At 35.9% G+C, this 24,530-nt stretch overlaps 4 protein-coding genes across 4 annotated transcripts in view; 1 reads left to right on the top strand and 3 right to left on the bottom strand.

Annotated features, from left to right (window-relative positions):
• Positions 1-1,054: 1,054 nt before the first annotated feature.
• LOC117317649 lies at positions 1,055-4,729 on the bottom strand. The gene is made up of 4 exons (XM_033872511.1): positions 3,930-4,729; positions 3,485-3,601; positions 2,651-2,800; positions 1,055-1,438 (listed from the first exon to the last, which is right to left on the bottom strand). Exons 2-4 carry the CDS (start codon positions 3,536-3,538, stop codon positions 1,223-1,225), a joined length of 420 nt encoding a protein of 139 aa, XP_033728402.1. The 5' UTR covers positions 3,539-3,601; positions 3,930-4,729; the 3' UTR covers positions 1,055-1,222.
• A 147-nt stretch (positions 4,730-4,876) lies between these two features.
• On the bottom strand, positions 4,877-9,595 carry LOC117317648 (formin-like protein 2). Its single transcript, XM_033872510.1, has 6 exons — positions 9,294-9,595; positions 8,468-8,639; positions 7,737-7,978; positions 7,399-7,525; positions 6,585-6,795; positions 4,877-5,900 (listed from the first exon to the last, which is right to left on the bottom strand). Exons 2-6 carry the CDS (start codon positions 8,636-8,638, stop codon positions 5,464-5,466), a joined length of 1,188 nt encoding a protein of 395 aa, XP_033728401.1. The 5' UTR covers position 8,639; positions 9,294-9,595; the 3' UTR covers positions 4,877-5,463.
• Positions 9,596-11,171: 1,576 nt separating this feature from the next.
• Positions 11,172-24,505, top strand: LOC117317647. Its single transcript, XM_033872509.1, has 6 exons — positions 11,172-11,278; positions 16,916-17,059; positions 17,816-17,898; positions 18,202-18,573; positions 19,533-19,640; positions 23,241-24,505. Exons 1-6 carry the CDS (start codon positions 11,237-11,239, stop codon positions 23,413-23,415), a joined length of 924 nt encoding a protein of 307 aa, XP_033728400.1. The 5' UTR covers positions 11,172-11,236; the 3' UTR covers positions 23,416-24,505.
• The window catches only part of LOC117317646 (nucleoporin NSP1-like), a 48,281-nt gene continuing 34,922 nt past the window's right edge, over positions 11,172-24,530 (bottom strand). The window contains exon 14 of the mRNA XM_033872508.1: positions 11,172-11,285. Within this exon, the coding sequence (XP_033728399.1) occupies positions 11,211-11,285 (75 nt within the window). The 3' untranslated portion in view covers positions 11,172-11,210. The remainder of the gene's footprint in view (positions 11,286-24,530) is intronic.

The following is a 24,530-nucleotide window of genomic DNA, read 5'->3' as shown; positions in this document are numbered from 1 at the left end:
TAATAAACAAACTTTTCGCTTATCGTGTTGAAGCTGTCAAACATTTGGAGAACCATGATCAAACAGAGCCAGTCCTGAAATGGTCCCTCACCGGACCCATTCCCCCTACCTCCGATCCCGGATCCAGCTCACCACTCCTATTTCCGGACCCAGTCTCCCACCCCTCTCCCTCACCGGACCCAATCCCCGGCCTCCATTCCCCCTACCTCCGATCCCGGATCCAGCTCACCACTCCTATTTCCGGACCCAGTCTCCCACCCCTCTCCCTCACCGGACCCAATCCCCGGCCTCCATTCCCCCTACCTCCGATCCCGGATCCAGCTCACCACTCCTATTTCCGGACCCAGTCTCCCAACCCTCTCCCTCCCCGGACCCAGTCCCCAACCTCCTCCAGTACGGCCCCACGACCCAGTCCTCCCACCTCTCCACTCACCACCACTCCGGTCGTTAAAATAAACTATACTTATTTGATATCAGACTTAATGCTATCATTTTATCTCAGTATCATCAGAGACGGCCGTGTATATATCTCTGGTATCATGTTTATCACTTTAGAGTGACACATATTATATCAGAGTTGCGACCTACTGATGAATGCCTCCATGTTACTATAATACGTGTGACGTGGACGACAGACTTACAAGTGTAAGTCAGTATTACTCGAGATATAATTGAACACTATATAAACAAGTCCGTGGACGAATGTCAGTTGGAATCATTTCGGTAGTTTTTCGCACAATACTACAATATCGCGAAACTTATCCGTAATAACGCGAAACTTTAAACCTGAAGTATAGAGTTATACCCAGGTAATGACCATCTTCGCTGAAATGGAAATTACCCTTGGTTAGCGAAGATGGGTAATGACAAGCGAGATAACTTCTACTCCGTAACATCATACAACGGTACACGCAGGTTTTAATGACTTTAGCATGCTCAATAATATCAAAACATCGCAAAGTATTGTTCTGAGGTTGAGACCTATTTGTAATGTTGATATTATTATTTTCCTGAAAAAATGAAAAAAAGAAGAAGAAAAAAAAAACCCCGAACGAACAAAACAAAAACAAAAAAGCAGAAAAGCAAAATACAAAACAAAATAAGACAACATGTTAATCGATCATAAATGAAAATAAATATGACACGATAGTTAGTGATATAGCGGACAGAACTAGATTCGTACGGTTTGAAGAGTTCAACAGTAGGCCTGTTGAAATATGATCTACCAAAGAGCGGTAACATCCGAAGTTCCCTGGATCGCGAATAACACCCAGAATACTTTGTCCAGGATGTCGGGAATTACATCCGGGATACTAGCGGAGTCGGAACCTGCCTGGATGTTCGTTCTCTGTAATAACTCCCCTCCAACATTACTCTCCACCAGTGTCTGGACATTTTCTACTGCGACAGACTTTTCACCTTTCAGAGCCTTCCCAAACTGAAACGGAAATGACATTGTGATAGAAGGATATTGAAGGGGCATTCCTTGGTTTTGATTAAGTTTAGGTCGTCAAAATTCAAAGTACTTGAAAACATGTATTTTTTCCAATTATTAAAGTTATAATTTTACCGTAAGAAGACATTTTTACTCTCAAGATAAACCAAAGTTCTTCGGGTATTAGGTCCTGAACATTCTTGATTCGACCCGAAGCATCACTAATTACCGCAAAGACATACGATATTTGTATGCGATACGCCTTTTTCTTGTACATTTTTTATTACATGTAGGCACAAACACTCATATAATCATCGTTCGGACATAGATTTCACCAAAGGAAATTGTGCATGTTTCTGGTATCCGAACGAAGGAATAACCCACAAGACAGATATCACGGGTGTTCTCATTGTCAATCAAATACATGTATAATTGTGTTTTGAAATTCTTTGTGTAATGATATCATATTGTGCATGGATGGCAAACGATTTAGGAAACACACAAGTCATTCTTCTTGAATGTCATTTTACAAAGAGTCACGGAACTTTATGTGATGGTATACGGATTATTCCAATTTGTGAGGTTAATCTTTATATATCTATGGTGAATCCGACAAGTCTCGTTACTTCGTCCCAAACGTCTGCACTATATAACAACCACAGGAAATTTGAGACCAAACCGATCTGTCCAAAATGTTACGGAATTATAGAACACGTGCGCGATTTCAAATGTTAGGGATAAATGTCAATACAGTTAAATTAAATGATTAAACTGATATAAAACGCTACCTCTCTTATGACCTTTAGTCGAGAATTCGCTAAAAGGTTATGCATTCTATTCCATGGTCGAGACTTCCTGTTCAATTTTAAATTTGACGGTAAGAATAACTGTCTCGCCCGAGTTGGTGTAATGTGACAGGGCGGGGCGTCTCGCCCGAGTTGTTGTAATGTGACTGTCTCACCCGAGTTGTTGTAATGTGACTGTCTCGCCCGAGTTGTTGTAATGTGACAGGGCGGGGCGTCTCGCTTCCGGTCTGGTAAGTCAGTATAGTAGCACTATAAAAGCGTTCATCAGCGACACCAACCTTTGACGACCCAATTGTGTTAACAGGACGTAAGCGATTCCCAACTCGATACACGTCAGATAAAGGGACTGTGAGATTGTTGATCGATAGATACTTTATATACTTAGGCATGCTAAACAACTACTTCCTACCACTAGCAAAAGACTTGACGCTATTTCCGGAAGACATGCGCGGACAAGCTCCAGCAGTTCCATAGTAAAGTACGTCATTGCTCCGATCACGTGACTGCAAGCTTTAAACATGGCGGATGAAGGATCGGACACGGCCAACTCGATATCGCTCTATTAACAAAAGAAACATGTCAACTTATTTATTTCAAAAATAACTTAAAAACATTACTTATGAACGCTTCTTTTGAAGAAGAAAGATTGATTAAAATCAAAATTAAGTCCCAAGTCGTCACGGTTGACTACATATCATCAAATTGACAATAGTCCTCTGTCGTCACGGTTGATTTCGTCATCAAATTGATAATAGTCCCCTGCCGTCACGGTTGGCTACATGTCATCAAATTTATAATAGTCGCAATCGTCAAGGCTGACTACATATCATCAAATTGACAATAGTCCTCTGTCGTCACGGTTGATTTCGTCATCTAATTGACAATAGTCCCCTGTTGTCACGGTTGACTACATGTCATCAAATTGATTATAGTCAGTAGTCGTCACGGTTGACTACATGTCATCAAATGTTGTCATCAAATCGATAACAGTCTGCGTAGTCGTCACGGTTGACTACATGTTATCAAATTGACATATTTACTTAAGTCGCGGAATTGTACACAGCCTGTCTTTTATAAATCCCATATGGCATATCGATATCAATGACGTCACATTATATGAAACGTAATATCAATTAAATTAGAGTGTCTATCCATCTCTCTCTCTCTTAGCCTCATGAAGTTATTCTATTGTTATTGCCAACAAGAATATGACAAAATCGGCTTCGCTCTTGAATAACTGTACCTTCTCAGTAAATCCGACCAGCCTCAGCAGCACGAGACACAAGTCTCTGTCCATGAACGCTTTGTCCCCAATGTTAATAACGTGGCCTTCTTCCGTGCCCAATTTTGCCTCAAGAAACTGAAGCAGTACATAGAAACAATCGATAATAAATTATAATATATACTCAATATAAGGAATAAAAGGAATGAAAATTATAATTTCCTTCATAATTATCTCGGACGAAGTTGAGGATTCTGTATGACTGTTTCAATTTTAGTGTATTCTTACTTTGGTTCTGCGTTTTCAATAATCATTATTATTTTACTTCGGCGCCTTTAGTCTTTTTTCGCCTTTTCGGTTTTTCATATTTTCTCTATGACTGTTTTTTTTCTTTGAGAGTGGTTGATGTATCAATAAGGTAACTTTTAATATTTGGAATGACTATCAAGACTGTGATGCATCTTACAATTTTATCCAGTATCTCAATATCCTCTGGCAGCACACTGTTGAGAACGGAAGTGAACGATTGTCGTTCTGTTTCCGGTAAGTCCAATATTGGGTGGAGGACACCAACTATCTCCTCTGGTGAGGCAATCACGTCATTTCCGGTACCGTCAGCTTCGAATGCGAATATAGGAACGCATGTTTAGTAGCAGGAATAATGTTGTCGTATTGATTTCTTTTGTAAACGATCTAGATAACCAACCCAGCTCGGAATGCAGTACAGATACCTTTACAATTTATTGGCTATATAATTTTGTGTTTAATAGAAGGGAGATAACTCTTATTACGCTCAAGTAATTGTTACATTCACCAGGAATATTGTTTTTATTAAATCTGCATTCCCGAAATCTGAACATCTACGAGGAAATCATATTAACCCCTGTAAACTACGGCGTAACTTTTTAAATTTATCCAATAATTATCAAGTAATCAATCTAAACGATCTCTAATTTAAATGATAAATCTCATTCAAAACAAAAAACGAAAGTATCTGAAATCTCGAATCAAATCAGTAAGAGAAACAACTGACATCTCCGAAAGCTAATTCCCACGGTTTATTCATTTAATGATATTCACACTAATTCGTATAATTTATTATGTTATAAATATTGACTTTGTTACCATGACGACCAGAGTAATCTTGAAGGCTGGTATTGATGTAAGTATAGAATATACTGAAGTAGCGGACCACTATTGTCTGACAAAACTGATCGTGCTCACGTCGGAAGGAAATAATGGCTTTTCCAATTTCTTTTTTTTCTATTTTTTCCCAAAGGTATGATAATTACCGGATTCCAGTAATATACATAAATCAGTATGTGGATCATTTAGCAGGTAACTAAGAATTTAATCCATAAGGCACGAGTAATAATGAAAAATAAAACGAAAAAAAGGACAAAAACAAAAATCATTTATCATTTCATCAGTTGCGTTTATTTTGAAAAATGGAAGCATTCTCACAAATTTCTCTGAAACATCAGCAATGATAAAATGAAATGAAAAAAAATCATTATTATATAACTACATACTTCACTGTAATAATCGTCTAATTGGTTAGAAAAAGGTTCACTTACAGTATTACCTTTTTAAGGGAAAAGATATAATGTATATTTGTTCCGGGTAATATATGTATCGGAAACTTTCGGCATTTTCCGTAAAAAAATACATAAACGAGAAAATACGGAAAAATCGATTGTTCTCGAGTGTACAATGACAAAGATTGAATGACATCTGTTTATGAAAGCCGACATTATGTAGATTAATTAGTATTATGCCAGTTCCCTGGGTGTTATGAACCCATAACGAAACAGAATCGTGTTGCCCGATGTCACTTCTGAACAAATCTAAGAACCTATGCAATGCATTAGGATTTAATTGTATTCTGCAGCATCACTTTAAATGACTAACTATTTAAAAAATGTCCAAGCGCTGTTTCGCGCCAGGACACAAACTGATTATCTCATAGATGTATACATATTCCTAGATTTTAGTTTGAACTACTCATCTATATGTTTAGATGAAAATTCTTGTATCAAACTAGCCTGCATTTCCCCGGTAAAATCTGGGGCTCCTGGCATTGTGTTTACTAAAGGATAAGGTGGTTGGTCGCCATCTAGTGGAGGATAAGGTGGTTGACCGCCATCTAGTGGAGGGTAAGGTGGTTGGCCGCCATCTAGTGGAGGGTAAGGTGGTAGGACGTCATCAGGTGGTCCCCCCACAGACGGGTCGATATGAACAGCTCCGTCTGGTGGTAGCATAGGTGGCGCTGACGGAAACGGTGTGACGTGATCTGAGTTAACAATTTCTACAGCTTGCTGTATACCCTCACCTTCATTAGTCTGCGCAATATCTGTTACAGGTTCAGCGGTCGTTTCCGGTTCCGGTTTTGGATGAGGGGGTTTAGGTTCATTTTCATCTTCATCCTCACTTTTGGCTGTAAAAAAACCCCAAAGAAATAGAATTGAAACTATATTGTATTTGAAGAAAGTTGAAATCTAGTTCGTATTGCTATAAAATAATTCTTCAAATTAAAACATACATACCAAATCTTCCGCCGGGAGACAAAACAGTTTTTACTTTCAATTCAAATATTATCTGACAGCTTGGTAACAGAGTTACTTGTATTTCCCAATTCACTCTCACATTTTATCGCCGCCATTTTAAATTCGAGTAACTTTTTACACAAATTTCCACCTTTGGCTTGATTAGATATACATGTAGTCCGAATTTCTTCAATTCTCGTTGGCTAAAATATGATAACTTGGAGGTATACATTTTGAGATATAGACCTGGTGTTTCTATTTATGACGTCTAACTTTTGATTAAGATGATATGGTGTTATACCAGCGTTATAAAATCAAATGTTCACCGAGGTTAATATTTTATATTCCATATCAACCTCACCAGAGGTCCACAATGGTCAATCAGTCAAAACGGCGGCTCTCACCATCTCAATCTAATGCTTTGTACCAAATCCACATTAAATATGATATTATTAATTATATATACTGTACATCCCTTATTCTGCACTATGACGATAAAGCACACGGAAAAGAAACCTCTTGAATTTAATCATATTTAATAGAAATAAATTCCAGACTAACACAACTTTACTCACACTCATATGAGTCGTCCACTGCTCCCTCGGTTGGGACTCCCAGGATCTTTGAATCCTCCATGAAGCCACCTTTGACCCCGTGACCCATACAGGGCACGACGACACCGGAAGTGGCACCCACCTGTAGTGCTATCACTTTGTAGGCTATTGGAGTACCGCTCACTAGTCCCAAATCTTTACTTTTATCTGATGTTTCCTCCTCGCCTGACTTCTGTGTACAGAAGGGACATAACTCATATGAAACTACGTGGTGTAAGGGGAGATAACTTTTAATAGTTTTATATACATATTAGGGAAATACATTTGATATCACACATGAAAGTCATAGTTATACTTATTGTCTGTTTAAAGATTACAAGATAGACAGGAAACAAAGGGAAACAACGCCGATAGACATCAATAAATAAGGGGCATAACTCTTGTAGGCAGTATTAGAAACGTAACTCCTACTATCTAACTGGTAACTGATAACTGGTAACTGATAACTGGTCTATATCGCTTATGAACAATGGAAATAAATATCACAAAAAGCAACAGAGACATATACCTGTATACATTGTAGACACGCGTGAAGGGGGAGTACGGTTTAAGCAAATCTGTCTTCAAGGGCCACAACTCTGATAAGCATGGCTTAATTTGTAAGTAAGTAAGTATGTGGATAGCAACTTAACCTTCAAGAAAATGGGCTCTCGAGTTCTTTGTTTTACATGGAACAGGAATATAGAGGAGTGGATTATCAAAAAAATAAATCTTTTATTATCAATTGTTTGTGAAGCGTAACCTTAAGTAGATTTAGTGCTGACTTTCAATATACCTTTTTGATGGAAGTGGTTTTTATTTCAGCATCTCCAGCCAATTTGACAATGGACTGGACTACACAGATGACGTTTTTCTTGTCTTTGATGACTTGCTGTACCCAGGGGTGGTCCAAGTTGATTTTCCTTTAAAATAGGATTTAGATGTTCAATTCATAGATAAACCAAAACACTAGCAAGTCATTTTAGAAAATAATGCCAAAACATTTACCTGAACCAAATGAATCTATAGGATCAATGAATAAATGAATGAATATAAATAAATAAATAAATAAATAAATAAATAAATAAATAAAAGAACGAACGAAAGTACTAATGGATGAATGAATGAACTAACCTTCCAAGAAGCTTTCTATATATTTTGTTTGGGTTAATCTTGTCCATCACGGTCTCGCCAACGTTTGCCTCCATCCTAACAGTGTCTTTTGGAGACAGATTCCTGTCACCCAGATCGGCCAATATAGCTCTACCCATCTTCCCGCCAAGTGTCACCTCTATTTCTCTGCTCCACGTGCAGAAATCAGAGGTCTTCTTCTTTATCTTCATTGTCTTTTTGTAATTCACCAAAATATTCTTTATCTGTAATTAAAAAGTATATACGAAACTAAATGGGTACTATAAGTGCTGGGTCAGCTGACACTCGTCACATAATTACATCTCAGGTAAATATTAGAGGTAAAAAGTATTGTATATATTCTAAATCATTTTAGCATCATTTCAAAGCATAATTTTGCCTGAAATAAAAGCTTAACAAAATGCTTATTGTGTTTTTTTTAGTTGAAGGCTCAATAAAATAATAGAAAACCATTTATTATGAACGAGACACGAAAACCATTTATTATGAACGAGACACGAAAACCATTTATTATGAACGAGACACGAAAACCATTTATTATGAACGAGACTATAAAGGTAAAGATATTTCCATGATCAAATTCCAAAATATTGAGCGATGGCGTCGAAGGATATTAATGGATGCAGGCATTACTGCCGTATGACATACTACGAAATGACTAGAAGCATTACCAGAGTAAATTTCTGATTGGAAACCTTGTGTACAGATCTTACTTTGAAGTCGTAAGGCGTATACACATATTTGTGCCAGGACCAGTGTCCCTCTCGTCTCTGTACCACCACCTGTAGCAGGTCTATACTATTGGCGTGGATTATGGTTTCTATGGGAACGAGTCTTTCTGTACCAGTACTTCTCGTAAAGTTGTCACATATCGCCCGAAACATCCTGTGAGTTTAAGATTCAAGTTTTCAAGATTTTTTTTTATTTCACTCTGACACACTTACGTGTGCAACAAGAGGTCAAACAATATATATCAATTGTATAACAAGACAAAGAGAGTAGATTGATTGACACATGACCAGAATCAGCTAGCTGCAATGTTATGATGGAAATTTGATATACGCAAGGAATATTTTATCTCAATATTGTTTTTAGAATTATTTGTAATTTTACAAGAAATATGCTTACCCTGGGTATAACATTTGTTTGCCGACCAACCGATCGACTGACCGACCTGTCGACCGACCGACCGACCGACCACTCGAATAAATAACTATGTGAATAATACATTTGATAAAAAATACATTTGTGTTATACTACATAAATAATAATTCTAGATAAATAAATTGATTACTTGCGTGAAACTGAGATTGTTTTGAACAAATATCAATCCATAGTTTCTTCTAGAAAAAAAGTACGAGCTTTTGTAATTTCAAGACAAGCCATAAACAATTTGATTTTAAAATCTCGTGGTAGTTATTTCTAGACTTTACATTCTTAATACATCTTTTCAGTGATTCCTATCAAACCTTTTTATTACAAAAACATTAATTAGCCAACGTACATATTAAGAGGCTCTGCTTTATTTGAGTTACATACCTGGTGTCAATCTAATCCTCCTGCATACGTAAACACTATTATTTGAAGTTGGTTCAAAACAAACCTGAAAAAGCCATCAAAATCATTATCTATTAGACATCAGAGGTATTCTAGTACATCAAGATAGCAGTCTAATATTCCTTGAATCTGTCAACTTCCGGAAAATGTTTATTTCCGGTATCCGACGATAGTGTATCATTTAATTATTGGTATACAATTTGTATTATATGCATCTCATTTTGTGTTATCTGTGCAATCGGAAACCTCGTGATTTTCCGTCAAATATTTTCTTATTGACGGAAAGTGCCGACGTTTGCCGATTGTTGTCGGTTTTGACCGATGGATACATGTATAAAAAATTATGTCTAATACCAATCCGTTTTTTTAATAAGATTTATCTCCCTTATGCTGTTCCGTGACGGAGTAACCAGCTATACTACAAAGAGACTCGCCACAAAATGTTTTTATGATTTAAACATATTTTTATTGTGTTATAAATATACAACATGGATCGTGCAGAACTTTCCGACTTATATGAAGCCCTTTCCCAATAAGAGTATGCAACATATAAATATTTACAGAAGATGACATTTTAATTTAAATAAAGTAATTTTATTTTTTGGAAATGGGAGTTTAAGAAGAGTAGAGACGGGATGTTAATCAGTGTGAATGTAGGGAGATAATGTGGAAGTCTCCATTTACAATTTATTTTATAATTTATGAAGAATAATTAGGAATTTTTTAACAAAAGTTTTAAAATATTGGTTTTAGACAGAGTGAATAATCTTTCTCGCCTCAACTGACATTTGTTGACATTGTTGACTTGCCTTTAGTTCACACGTAAGAAAAGTGAATCAGGTCCTTAAATAAGAATTAAGTAATATAATTACAGTACCCACAACTATGTCCTCCTTCTAGGACTCGTCAGTAATGCTAGGGACTTCACACAGCTGTTTTAGGAAATGAAAGTAGTGATAGGGACACCATACAACTGCTTCGTCCTTCTAGGCCTCGTCAGTGATGTTAGGGACATCACACAACTGCTTCGTCCTTCTAGGCCTCGTCAGTGATGTTAGGGACATCACACAACTGTTTCGGCATTCTAGGCCTAGTCAGTGATGTTAGGGACATCATACAGCTGTTTTGTCCTTCTACGCCTCGTCAGTGATGTTAGGGACATCATACAGCTGTTTTGTCCTTCTACGCCTCGTCAGTGATGCTAGGGACATCATACAGCTGTTTTGTCCTTCTATGACTCGTCAGTGATGTTAGGAGCATCATACACTTGTTTCGTCATTCTAGGCCTCGTCAGTGATGTTGGGGACATCATACAGCTGTTTTGTCCTTCTATGACTCGTCAGTGATGTTGGGGACATCATACAGCTGTTTCGTCCTTCTATGACTCGTCAGTGATGTTAGGAGCATCATACACTTGTTTCGTCATTCTAGGCCTCGTCAGTGATGCTAGGGACATCATACAGCTGTTTCGTGCTTCTATGACTCGGCATCATACACTTGTTTCGTCATTCTAGGCCTCGTCAGTGATGCTAGGGACATCATACAGCTGTTTTGTCCTTCTATGACTCGTCAGTGATGTTGGGGACATCATACACTTGTTTCGTCATTCTAGGCCTAGTCAGTTAACAAAGGGTTGACGGTATTATTTTCTGCGATCATTGGTGTTCTTCCGGTTTCCTCCTGTGATGCTATGAATTCATTTTTTACAATACATGATTGTCTGCAAGATTCCTAATTAAATCATTGTTGTCAGGTAAAAAGCACATTCCTTTTATCAATGCTGGATATATCGAAAATACCTCAAAGAGTTTGTTTGGACTTCCGGTTAACTTTCAGAAGTCGTAGCATGCATCTTTCTGCGGCGCATACAGGTCACACAGGTGTAAACAGCTCAGGTGTTCACCTGGCCGGAAAATCTGTACGTGATGGATCCCAGGCAACAGTGGACAAGACCCAAACTCTCTCAGGTACGTACTGTAATGTATATAATAACATATATTGACTAAGTTTTATGTAACAAATATAAAATATAGGTAACACGGTTAGATGTTGAGCGAATATACATAATATGTAAATATGTTTACTTATTATTTATGAGTAAAGGGGGAGGAACCAAAACAGCCTGCATAGCAACAAGTATTGTGTTTTAGAGTTTTTATTATTATCGTATATATATTGTAGGCAGGCTCAACGATATAGCAAAGTGAATATATTAACTCTTCTCGATCATTGATTGAGTTTATCTGAGCTTGATATTTTAATGACAAACACTTATTGTCAATAAACAATTGATATTATAAAGGAATGCAAGGAAATTCTTAAAAAATATGATTTCACAAATGTGTTTGTCTCATACCATTAAAATGATCTTTTTATCGAAGAAATATATGTTTTTTTTTCTGTACTGTTATTATTGATATTTATGTAATTACCTGCAAACAGAATACTGTTATTGATATTTATTGATAAAATATGTTATTAACAATATAAATGTTCAAAATAAACGTCAATAAATGGAATACGAATATCGAAGAAAGCAACATCAACCTTTAAAGATATGTGGACCAATGGCTATATTTTGATTATTTTTCGATTTCCTACTATTTACCAAAACTATAAACCTTTAGCATCACTGCCAAGTCCTAGCAGGACGAAACAGTTGTATGATTGAGTTTAATTCATTTTTTCTCTGCTCTTACTCTCAAATATTTTAGAAATGTTCCTTGTGTGCATTTGTATAGTCGTATATGATCAATGTTCTGGTATAGCTTTTTGTACCGTCACACCTAAAAACACCAGTTATCGTAGTAAAACTGTCAATCATCGTCTTATTGTTTGTAGATATATCGATCATACTTATATATATATAGTCGTTATATACACGTGCTGGTCAGTAACGACGGGCATATCTGTCCTATGTATGGATTGTACAAAAATACACATGTGAATATAACACCACACAGGTGCTTCGTTCTTCTAGGATTAATTAATTATATTGATACTATGAGCAAAAGTATGGAGATTCAGAAAGGAAATTAAAAAAAAAAAAAAAAGAAAAAAAAGAAAGAAAAAACCCCCCAGCTCGACCTAAGTGCAATCTAATTAAAATTATACTTGTAATTTCCGCTTCTCTATGATACACTGCGATACAATATATTGCAGCGTACCGTAGAGGAACGGGAATTACAAGTATAATTTTAAATATTTATATTTACACTGCAGCCCTACTATATAACTTTACCAAGCTCACTTGGAAGTTATGAGTCCATAACTTCCAAATTTTTATTATGACGTCATTATCATAGTGACGTCATAATTGTCACGTCGGCGATAACGAAAGATGGCTGTTGAAAAGGATGTTCCGTCTTTGACGATAATAAGTTGTTCATTCATTATCAGATAAAATTCATGGATATAGTCTTTCAAATTCGTTGTCAAATGTAAATATAAGTATTTAACAGCTTTCATTTGGAAGTTATGGGCTGATGAATGCCAACTGAACAAAGGTAAATTCAACATGAAACGCTAGCGCGCTTCATTAAAATTGCCTTTGTCTAGTTGGCATTCATCAGCCCATAACCAAATGAAAGCAGTTCAATACTTAAATATTTACATTCTGTGTGTCAGTCTCCCATTACTCCTGTGTTAAACCAGATGGTATTGATCACCGTATAAATGCAGGCCAAATCGCATGACGTCACTTCCGTCAGCGTCAAAAAAATGTTTGGCAATGAGTTGCGGGTGAATCAAACCTAACAAAGATTTCGACTTAGAACAATCGCGTAATTATGACGTCATTTTGGTGCTTTGTTGATCATAGTCACGCCGAGGCTTTGTATTACACATCAATTTGAATGCAAACAAAGCACTACAATGAAATCGATTTCACATGTGCCATTCTTTCAATAGACAAACAGAGGAATAGCTGAACATAAACCCCAGATTTAGCAAAGAGAAAGTGAAGTTTAACGTATCTTAATGTAAATATAACAATTAAACGCTTGGTAGATTGTATTTATTGTCAATATCAGTGCAATCTGGGTGACAGATAAATATTCATGACGTCCTAACGGCGTCATTCTATTTATCTGTCGCCCAGATTGCATTGATATTGACAATAAATACAATCTACCAAGCGTTTAATTGTTAATTAGATTGGACCTAAGTGCATTACCTCCATTGTTCATCAAAATACTGTAGGTGAAATGTGGATAATCTAGAAAAAAAAAAAAAATTCTGATCCAGTATTATTATTATTGTATGAAAAAATATCTCTGATACTTAAGTGATAATGTTTTTATAATATACTAGCGCGGTAAAAAAGGTTTGTTTTCGATAGTTATTGTTTTACATGATTCTTTGATGGTGTGTTCATGGTGTAGGTTTCTCAATTACGTCATCATTACTGAATACATTTTGATGATTTTTGTTGTCCTATCACAGACGGTGTTTGCGTGAATACCGTTAAAACAAGGGTATTCTACGCAGTTTCCTGATCAAAAATCAGTAGCGTGTACCCACCCATGGGATCAGTCGCTGCTTTTACTCTCCTTAACATTGACCCCATCAGTGTGTTTATTGCCCTTTGAGGGATATCATATTACTCTTGAATAAGGGTCTGCGTGAGTTGAGCGACGTTATATTGGACGCTGACGCGCCTCCTTACCCTCCTTTTTAGCTCGTCCCACAAACGCTCGATTGGGGACTGGAATGTGTGGTAGCCAATCAAGAGTCACGACAAACCCTAACAACATGGGGGCTTCTCGTTGTCCTGCTGCAGCGTAAGGTTATGTTGATTAAAAAGAGGAAGAAAATGTGGTCTGAAGACCTGATCCCGATATCTTTCTGCTGTAAGATTACCCTGGATAACCAGGAGAGGTGTTTTCACGCCTTGAGATATCCCTGCCCATACCATAACATACCCCGAATCTGTCGCTTTCCATTACGCAAGCGTCAGAATATCGCTCACCACGACGTCGGTAGACACGTTGTCGTCCCTCTGACCTGTATAACGTAAAGCGAGACTCGGTGAACACCACGCGTCTCCAATGGATCGACCAAACGAAACCGATCAGGTGTATATGGAAGCAGTCACTCCCTTCGACGTTGGCGTCGCCTTTGCGTAAGTGGCAGACCAACATAGGGACGTCGTGGCCTTAGATGAATCTTCCGCAACCGATTCTAACCGTTCTTGGATACATTGGCCGACCATGAGTACCGGCAACTTGACATACCGTTTCCGTCGCCGTCTGCAATCGGTTACAGAGGTGCAGGGGACGTTATGCTTCTTTCTTGATGTCGCAACGTAATGCGATGGCGTCCGCTCCTAGGACGGTCATCCAATCTCACTATGGCTCTGTGACGCCCAGCTAAACGGGATATTTTTATCTCATGTACACCATATTTCTGGACTACATGACGTTGCACTGCATTATCAGAGCGATGACCCTACCCTTGTCGACATCACTCAATCTCGGCATTTCGATGTACCATCGCTTCGAATAGAAATGTTTTGTAACACTTTTCCAATGTTCGATTTGTAATGCTTTACCATCACATATGGTTCAAAAGTACCCCGGATGCTCGTTTTCTTGACAAACATACTGAAAACATGCAGTGTCGAGCGGGGTTATGGTCGACTGAATTTAAACTAAAGATAATATTTTCTGAGCACCGAGTGTGAAATTGAATTGAATTAAGACCATGTGTCTAAAAGTTTCATTAGAAAAAACCGAACTTGCGTTTTTTGTTTTTGTTTTTGTTTTTGTGCCAGTTTTGTTTTGGAAATGTAAGACCCTTTAAAATGATTTATACGAGGGCTGATTGCTATGTTGTGAACATCATTTTGAAGGATTTGAATTTTGCCGCCAAATTATATTATTTGTCAACATAATCCCCTTCAATATCTATACACTTTTGTCAGCGGTGTTTAAGGACCTCAATGCCACTTCTATGGAACTCCTTTTCGGAAAGTGGGTGGCTGAAATAGCTGTTTTCAGTTTTAGAAATAGATGACAGTTTGATGGAGCGAGATCAGGTGAATAAAGCGGATGCTCAATCAATTTAAAGCCACAATCATGAACGGCAGCCATGGCAATGGTACACTTGTGAACAGGAGCATTGTCCTGGTGGAATAACACATCTTAAGTGGAATTTCCGTGGCGCTTAAGTTTAATATTTCCCCGTAACTGCCTCAGACGTGAAGCACAGTATGTGTCAATGATTGAATGTCCCTTTTGGAGTAATCTATCAGCAGAATACCATCTGCATCCCAGAAAACCGAGGCCATAACCTTCCCAGCTGATGGAAAAGTCTTTGCCTTATTTAGCGGGGAGAGCCAAGATGCTTCCATTGTTTCGATTAATGTTTGGCCTCGTGGGTAAAATGGTGGACTCATGTCTTATCCATAGTGACCAATCTCTGAAGAAAGTTGACTGACAGGATCTTCCTCAAAAGGTTACGATTGACACGCGATAATGTGCGCCTGGTCTGCTTCTGATCAACTGTCAGAAGACTTGGCACCCATTGGGCCGAATGCTTTCTAATTGAAAGATCCTATGAATTCGTTCCTGTAAAATACATTTGACTCGTCTATCAGTCGTAAAAGTATCATGAACTTTATTGACCATTTCTGGACTGGGTTCATCCTCAAGGCTCTGTCGGCCGCGCTTAAATTCCGCCACCCACCTTTTCACTGTAGCATATGAAGGGACATCTTTTCCTAGTGTTACTACCATATCACTAAGGATATCCTTCGGTGTTCAACTTTTTTGATGCAAACATTGGATCACTGCTCTTTCACCAATTTTGTCAATTTTGCAAAAACCGCTGCCATTGTTTACTTACAGAGTGCTACCTCGTCGATATAAACTAACCAAATGAGACCAGTCCTTGGGTACACGGCCCTATATAGTCAGAGAATAGTAGGTCTTAAAGAACATCCCTGAGGACCTCCTTCAACACGAGGCTCACAACATATCAATCATCCCTCGTATTCGTATTCTTCTACCTTTTTGGGGTCAAATCTATAGGTAGCAGTGTACAGTAAAAATGCCAAATTCTGATAAATATGGCACATGTTTTAGATATGTAAACATTGCCAGTTAACCTTACATATAACCTCTAATAAAGTATATATATTTGAATTCTGTACAACATTTGCAATTTTAATAGAGCTCTGAAGGATAAGTAAACTGATATTTTCTGTGAGTTTTAGAGCTGTGAATACCATGGTAACAGCTTAATTTTTGTTTTAATAAATGTGAAGCCTGTATGTACTACTTCATACTGAATATACCAGTTATAGTGTACATTTATTTTTTTCATTTTTTATGCATATCATAATACAGGAGTTATTTGCTTAACAAAAAAATGCCCATGGCCAGGCTGTCTTACTGTGGTGTGCTACCATATATTTGATGTACGTATTTTGCCCTGGTTTTGTAGATTTTGAGTCCGAATTTCCATTTCGTTTTAATATCGTTGTTCTCTGTTGTTTTTGTTGGAATTCTTTTGTTTAAAAGTTTTATATCATGATCACACTTATATTGTTTACATTATAGCAATACCTGGTGTATTTAAATATTTGATTTTCTCATATACAGGAATGGCAACCAGACACGCTGTTCCACCACGTTCATTTGTACAAGGGAGACCATTTACCAGCAAGTGGGGCTAGGAATTATCGGCGGCCGCAAGTACCTGAAGTCCAGAAAAGACCTGTCACATATCATACAAACAAAATTCTTGTAAGTCTTCCAGTCTGATCTTATATACTGTATGTATTACGTTCCATGAAACAAAGTCCGACTTGAGAAGAACTTTAGAAAGAAAAAACATCTGATAGGAAACTGCAAGTACTGTGACATTTCTGTCGAAGGGAAGACGAATTCGTGTGATTGACAGTGAATACATTAGAGTTAAAATTAAATTATCTGACGTATAGATAAAAAAAAATACTGGATTCATAAAAATGTATATGTAAATTGGCATTATGCATATTTCGTTTTGTTTTATTAAATTCATTGAACACTAAATATAACTCGGAAGGTCGCCTTGGCAATAAAAGACGATAAACACATCAACATGTGCTTCGTTGCTATGGAAACATGTGTAAGTCGACATTGTTATTGTTTACAATCGTTAGAAAAAATATGAGTAGTAAATAAATTATAAAAAGACAGTCATACCATTTTTTCAGTGGTTGTCGTTCGAACAATTTTCTCATCGCTCGCTCGTGAATGAGATCTCGTGACCAGCTGCGTTGGTCCCTTAATCTCATCCACGAGCGAGCGTTGAGAAAAATTGGTCTAACGACAGTCATAGAAAAAAACAACAGTATGGTAATCTTTAATAATAGGTGAAGAGATAGACTGTTTACGTTTAACAGGAATGGCACCATAAAGAGCATATGTATGTGTTCATGGAATGATAAATCACATTGACGTTTAAATAGCGACACCAGAAAATACAGCAATTTCATCAATATTTATGTTTTTTTTCAGGTGGGTTTACTTGTATTCTTCATCATGACAACAACTGCGGCTGTCACCGTTCTGATACTAAGGGAGTTAAGCCGGAATCAAGCGTAATCTGTTTTTTGATATCTTGCAGTGTTAAATTACAAATTACATTGTCGTGTTTATAAATAATATTTTTGCTCTGAATACTTCAGAACTTGAAATCAAGGACATTACATAATTTGACATAAATTTTTATTTACAATCGAACAGATAATGGTTTCAGTTTCTCTTTTGATTATTAATTGTCCATTTCTAGATAGTACAATGTAGGACTCTAGCTTTCCCAACGTAGGATTTAAAACGGAGCAATCAGAACTACAATATTTACAGAATGTTTGTGCAGTACTCAATGTAAGCTTTGTTTACAGTAAAGCGGACGGACCAGTGAAAGTAATAGTGAGTTCGGAAGCACTCATGTCTGCCTATCCAGGAATGTTCCGTACCACAGAGCAAGAAACTGACTTCACGGATATCAAATCAAATCTTGAGGATTTAAAACCAGTGAATCGATTTATCAGCATAGACAACAAGTGTAGTGTTTCATGTAATACCACTCCAATCATAGAAGGCGTTACAAGACCTCAGCCACAGCCTCCATTCATTATGCAGCCTCATGCCGTCCGAGCAAACATAATGAGATCAAATATCACAGGTGTGCTGCCCAGTACCTCTAGGGTACGAGAGAAAAGGTCGTCAAGGTCGTATGCAGACAATTCTTTGTATCATGGATGTTGCGTGTCGTAAGTAATATATTTATTTATTACAGTTTTACCATTGAAATATCGAAAATTATTCATTCTGTAAAAGTGATTTTTTTTCACGAGTGAAAAATATCACTTTTTCTGTTTTGACCAATCATAACAACGCTTACAAAAGACAATTGGGGAAATTAAAAGCAGACCCGGTATATTGCGCTATAAAATGCTATACAGTACTTTGATATTTGCCAGGAGTGTTCAGCACTTAAAATATAAGCCCCACTCGTGAAATATACATGTATTTGGTATTACTGAACATACTGTTAGATATCATCTATGAATTTTAAAAGTGTCATGTTTTATTCTACCGATGTCATACGCAATGGTATCAGGGTTGCAGGCATTCTGAATATTTTTAAGCTTTGTACTTTGTGGCGATATTGTGTTCGATGTGAGTTTTACTTTGCCTTCCAATGTAGATAAACGTCGTAATGAATTATTATCTTTAGTAGGCAAAAGGTAAACATGTCAACTATATCTATGAACGAGTAGACAATGATTTGTTTCGTAATATTTACTTGTCTGAACAAGTAGGTCATAGTTTGTTTCGTAAAGTTCAATTCTCTTAACAAAACGGCCATTATTCGCCTCGTTATATTTACTCCTCTAAACAAGTTGGTCATAGATTGCATGTTATGTTTTAATACTCTGAATATAATTAGGATTTTGATAGATTTGAATAATATAATTTTTTTCTCCTTAATAATATCATTGTTCGTAAGTATATGTATTTGTTATCAGAAACTACCGTCATGCATTCAAAATGGCATGAAGCACTTCTTAGTTTTGGATATTCTACCTTATAACATGCTTTAAAAGTTTCTCTTTGGAATTATTTAGTTTAGTCATGAATTTTGATAACAATGCTTAGACCAGAAGTGTGACATGCATTTAGTCATTTCTAGACTTTTATCATTTGCAAAACGTCTTTTCTCTTCCAGCAATTTCTACCATATTAGTCCGGTTACGTTGAAAACTACAGAAGGACATTCCAGGACTTTGATACAGCTTACAAATACAAGACAGTTTTTTCAAATCGAAAACTGCAGGTAACTATTTCATTTGATTTTTAAAGTTTCTTATTCCATGTTAAAATTGTTTCATATTACTAGTATTTTTTTTTTACAGTGAACAGCGGTTTCTTTGAAATACCTCAGCACTTTATAACACTATCAAGATGACTGGATGTGGATATAACTGACTTTATTTGAAATCTGATAAAAGAATTGGAATTTGCCAAACTTCAATAAAGCTCACGTTAACAGATTCTTCCTTCATGTCAGATATTCAATTAGATTTGCTCGTTATCTTTAATGATATATAATATTTAGTTTATAAATTGACAATTCTTGGTGTTACCTACGAGATTACCTACCTATTTATCATTTCAATAAATACGACATTTTTTTCCTTTTTAATCAATAACTGCTATACCATATCGAGAATAATATAACTATTAGCCCCTGTTAATTATTCTGTTTATATGTTACAATAATGTATCCATTTTTCCTTTCCACATGTCTGAATCTATCTAATTACTCCTGTTATGACGAGATTACTGATAATGCGCATTGTTTATTATTGTATAATGTTAACACTGTGATCTGTGGGTTTAAAGACTGAATTACCTGTCGTAGTTTTCCTACTCTCAGCTAGGATTCGCTTTAAAGATGCAACAGTGTTCATGAGCAGTGTCTAGCGGAGAGAAATGGTACTAAGGCAAGTAATCCAGTCTAAGTGGGTTTAGGTCTCGCACAACTAAATCAGCCAATCAGCTGTTAATTTTCCTGAGCCAAGTCCCTTAAGAAAATGTGTTTTTTTTTTTTAGGTTTGTAGCTGAGTAAATTACACATAGAATGAGTGCTTTCTGTATACGAGAATAGAGTAGGGTCTTGAAATTTGGAAATAAATATACGTAGGAGTCCAGGTGTAAAAAGCTGTGCGAGACCTCTAGCGTCAGTTCTTTGCTTGACGGTTTTGTAAACAAACTTTTATTTTATTCTAGATTGCATCAACTTGTTATTATTTTGTATTCATAATAGTATATATCAGGTATTCGTCGTAATTTTGTGATATGCACGATGTTTAAATCATACATAAAGTCTTGTCTATCCAGATAATTACAAAACAACCTCCATGATTTTAGCACACCACAGTAAGACAGCCTGGCCATGGGCAATTTTTTTGTTAAGCAAATAACTCCTGTATTATGATATGCATAAAAAATGAAAAAATAAATGTACACTATAATTGGTATATTCAGTATGAAGTAGTACATACAGGCTTCACATTTATTAAAACAAAAATCAATAAATTGGTTCCGGATTTTAAATATCCGGATTTTCCGAACGTGTGTTTACACAGGAAATTTAGTTTTGCCTACAGCGCAAAATGGAAGCCCACAGAAAAGGTAAGATAGCGGAAAAACTTAATTTACAACATATGTCCAAACAAGATTAATTCTGTCTTTGGGATAGAGATATCTAATTTTAAATAGGTTTCAGAAAAAAAATTGTGTAGAGAATTGTGCCATTTTGGGTCAAATATCATAATATTTAGCAATTTTTGAGAATTTGTTAAGCTGTTACCATGGTATTCACAGCTCTAAAAATCACAGAAAATATCAGTTTACTTATCCTTCAGAGCTCTATTAAAATTGCAAATGTTGTACAGTTTTCAAATATATATACTTTATTAGAGGTTATATGTAAGGTTAACTGGCAATGTTTACATATCTAAAACATGTGCCATATTTTTCAGAATTTGGCATTTTTACTGTACACTGCTACCTTATAAGGGCTGAAAAATGTTATTTTTTGGAAATTGTGCTTAATTATGCTTGATTAAGCTTCATTTTAATTCATTATTGCTCACAAATGCATAAAAACAATCTAAAACTTGTTTATTATCTGGCTTGTCATATTAGAGGAATCAAGGGAGGTAACTCGCATATCTACCCATTTTAAGGGTGGGTTAATTAAGCATAATGTTAATGAGTCAGTGTAAATTGAAAAGATATTCTATGTTTTATAACAAACCCAATATAACTTATTGGGTATCTAACAAACCATATAGACTGAATTCTGGTTTGTTTTACCTGATTTATTACCCCGTATCCATGGAAACTGTTACAGTAAGTGTTATTTTTTGAAATATTTGGTGAAACCATTATTTTCAGTTTATTTATACAATGGTAAGCATGTAATTTCAATTGATTGAGTGTACGGTTGACACAATATTGTCAATTATTGTCATTTCCTTCGGTAAAGCAGAAAAAATAGCATTTTCCGCATAAAATGGGATCAGCGGACACTTTCATATGATCATTGGTACATATCTGAATAACCGGGGTGGAAACAGATGGTTGTGATGCCATAGGCATGACATTTTGAAATCTTGGATGTCATGTCATGATTTATCAGTTAGAATATTGCATGCGTTGCTAAGCTGAGGTTTGGAAAGGAATTTGGTTATTTATTATGACACCATTGAGTATTTATGACGTCATAGATACCATCTGATGACGTCATAGTTACTGATGACGTCATGACAACTATGACGTCATATTACAAGGCTAAATTTGATAGTTGTATAGTATTTTTTGCTTGATTACATGCACAGAGACTCAAAGTACCACATTCAACTCAAAACACAACTTTATTCAAGAGATATACAGAATTATGGGAGTTTTCATCTTTAAAATTACCTCCCCTTATTACTGGATTGGGAGAAAAAGTTGTCAAAATACACCTCTCAGGGAAATCAGCAATACTCGGTGACTATTAAAGATACACAGTAACCGGATATGTCATTTTGTTCGTCGGAACATGCTGTAGACATTCATAGGGTTTTTAGTAAAATTAGAATTTGAAAAAGTGATGTATAAGGTAGCACACCACAGTAAGACAGCCTGGCCATGGGCAATTTTTTTGTTAAGCAAATAACTCCTGTATTATGATATGCATAAAAAATGAAAAAATAAATGTACACTATAATTGGTATATTCAGTATGAAGTAGTACATACAGGCTTCACATTTATTAAAACAAAAATCAATAAATTGGTTCCGGATTTTAAATATCCGGATTTTCCGAACGTGTGTTTACACAGGAAATTTAGTTTTGCCTACAGCGCAAAATGGAAGCCCACAGAAAAGGTAAGATAGCGGAAAAACTTAATTTACAACATATGTCCAAACAAGATTAATTCTGTCTTTGGGATAGAGATATCTAATTTTAAATAGGTTTCAGAAAAAAAATTGTGTAGAGAATTGTGCCATTTTGGGTCAAATATCATAATATTTAGCAATTTTTGAGAATTTGTTAAGCTGTTACCATGGTATTCACAGCTCTAAAAATCACAGAAAATATCAGTTTACTTATCCTTCAGAGCTCTATTAAAATTGCAAATGTTGTACAGTTTTCAAATATATATACTTTATTAGAGGTTATATGTAAGGTTAACTGGCAATGTTTACATATCTAAAACATGTGCCATATTTTTCAGAATTTGGCATTTTTACTGTACACTGCTACCTATATCCGGATACTGAAGTTGAACCGTTTATTTTTTTTGTTAATTCATCGCCCGTTACCAGATCTTACTTAGTAACGCGGTCTTTTCCCCCCTCTCTGATCTTGTTTTCCTCAGCCAGGCCCTCGGCTGTGTCGGGTGTACCTGTATGACCGACCGGGTTCTGACAACAGCAGTCGTATTGAAGTCAGATTTGGATCAGACTACGGAAACAACGATGGATGATCTGGAAATCCAAAACTTTTATTTTGATAGTTGCTGTAAATGTGTGAATGTTGGTTTCAAGAATTAAAACAAAATGTTTGGGGTTAAGTTTATAATGCATTGCAATGCTGAGTTTTTATTTTCGAGAAAACTTGATTGAAATTATATAACAGTGTGTAACACAAACAACCTTTGATCAATAATGGAGACGTCTATATATTTAAGTGTTTCCATAGCAATGCCACGGTATAAACTAGAAAGAATGTTGAGTTAATGGATGGTAAACGTCATCAATAGCTTGTCTGTCATGACGTCATAATTGTAGTGCGAGATGTTGTACTAGTATTTCCTTATTGCGACTTTAACTATCATAGCAGTTCAATCAAACTTTCTGTCTACATAACAATTTATGTACTCATTAATTGAAATATTGTACTCTTAAAATTCAGAAGTGAGTACAAATGTTTCAAAGGTTCATTTTTGACGATTTGAAGTGAACAGAATGTTTATGAAGTTATGAGTTTTCTCTTGTACATATATTTTCATGTGATATACTTATATCCTCGTGAAAAAGATCCCTTAAAATAGCAGGATGCATTACTGTCTGTCGTTTAATAACGAATTTTCATGTCAGCTTTCTAGCACCCCTCAATCATTGCAGTATTTATAAGAAGTTTGGATGTTTGAATTCGCATGTAAAGGAACCTTTTGTTTTAAAGGAAATCCTTTGCATTATAATACATTAATGCATTCAGTGGAATTTGGTATATTTTCATGATACGTTATCCCCCATCTCGATATTTTTACTTTTTTTTCCTCGTCATATCCCAACACAAAATTAAGATTGTATTAATTTCTGTCGCTTTCTGCGTTCACAATTTTGCTCAGCTTGCAAGCACTGGAAGCGATGCTTAGAATTTTTCATCTTGGTTTGAATAAAATATTATATAGATACAAATTTATTTTTATAGTATTTTTCAGAATTCACTAAATCTATTAATCGATTTTTCTATTCACATATTTCAATACTCCTATTTTTTTAAAAGTCACTTTCAATGCTAGAGTACGAATACCCTAAAATGATACCATTAATAAGTATTCAATTAATTAGTATTCAAACAATTAGTATTCATTTAATTAATATTCAATTAATTAGTATTCAAACAATAAGTATTCAATTAATTAATATTCAATTAATTAGTA

The sequence above is a fragment of the Pecten maximus genome, chromosome 19 (genome assembly GCF_902652985.1).
Source record: "Pecten maximus chromosome 19, xPecMax1.1, whole genome shotgun sequence".
NCBI classification, from domain to species: domain Eukaryota; kingdom Metazoa; phylum Mollusca; class Bivalvia; order Pectinida; family Pectinidae; genus Pecten; species Pecten maximus.
The sequence above is the reverse complement of the archived record's forward strand: the minus strand, read 5'-3'. Positions and strand labels throughout refer to the sequence as shown.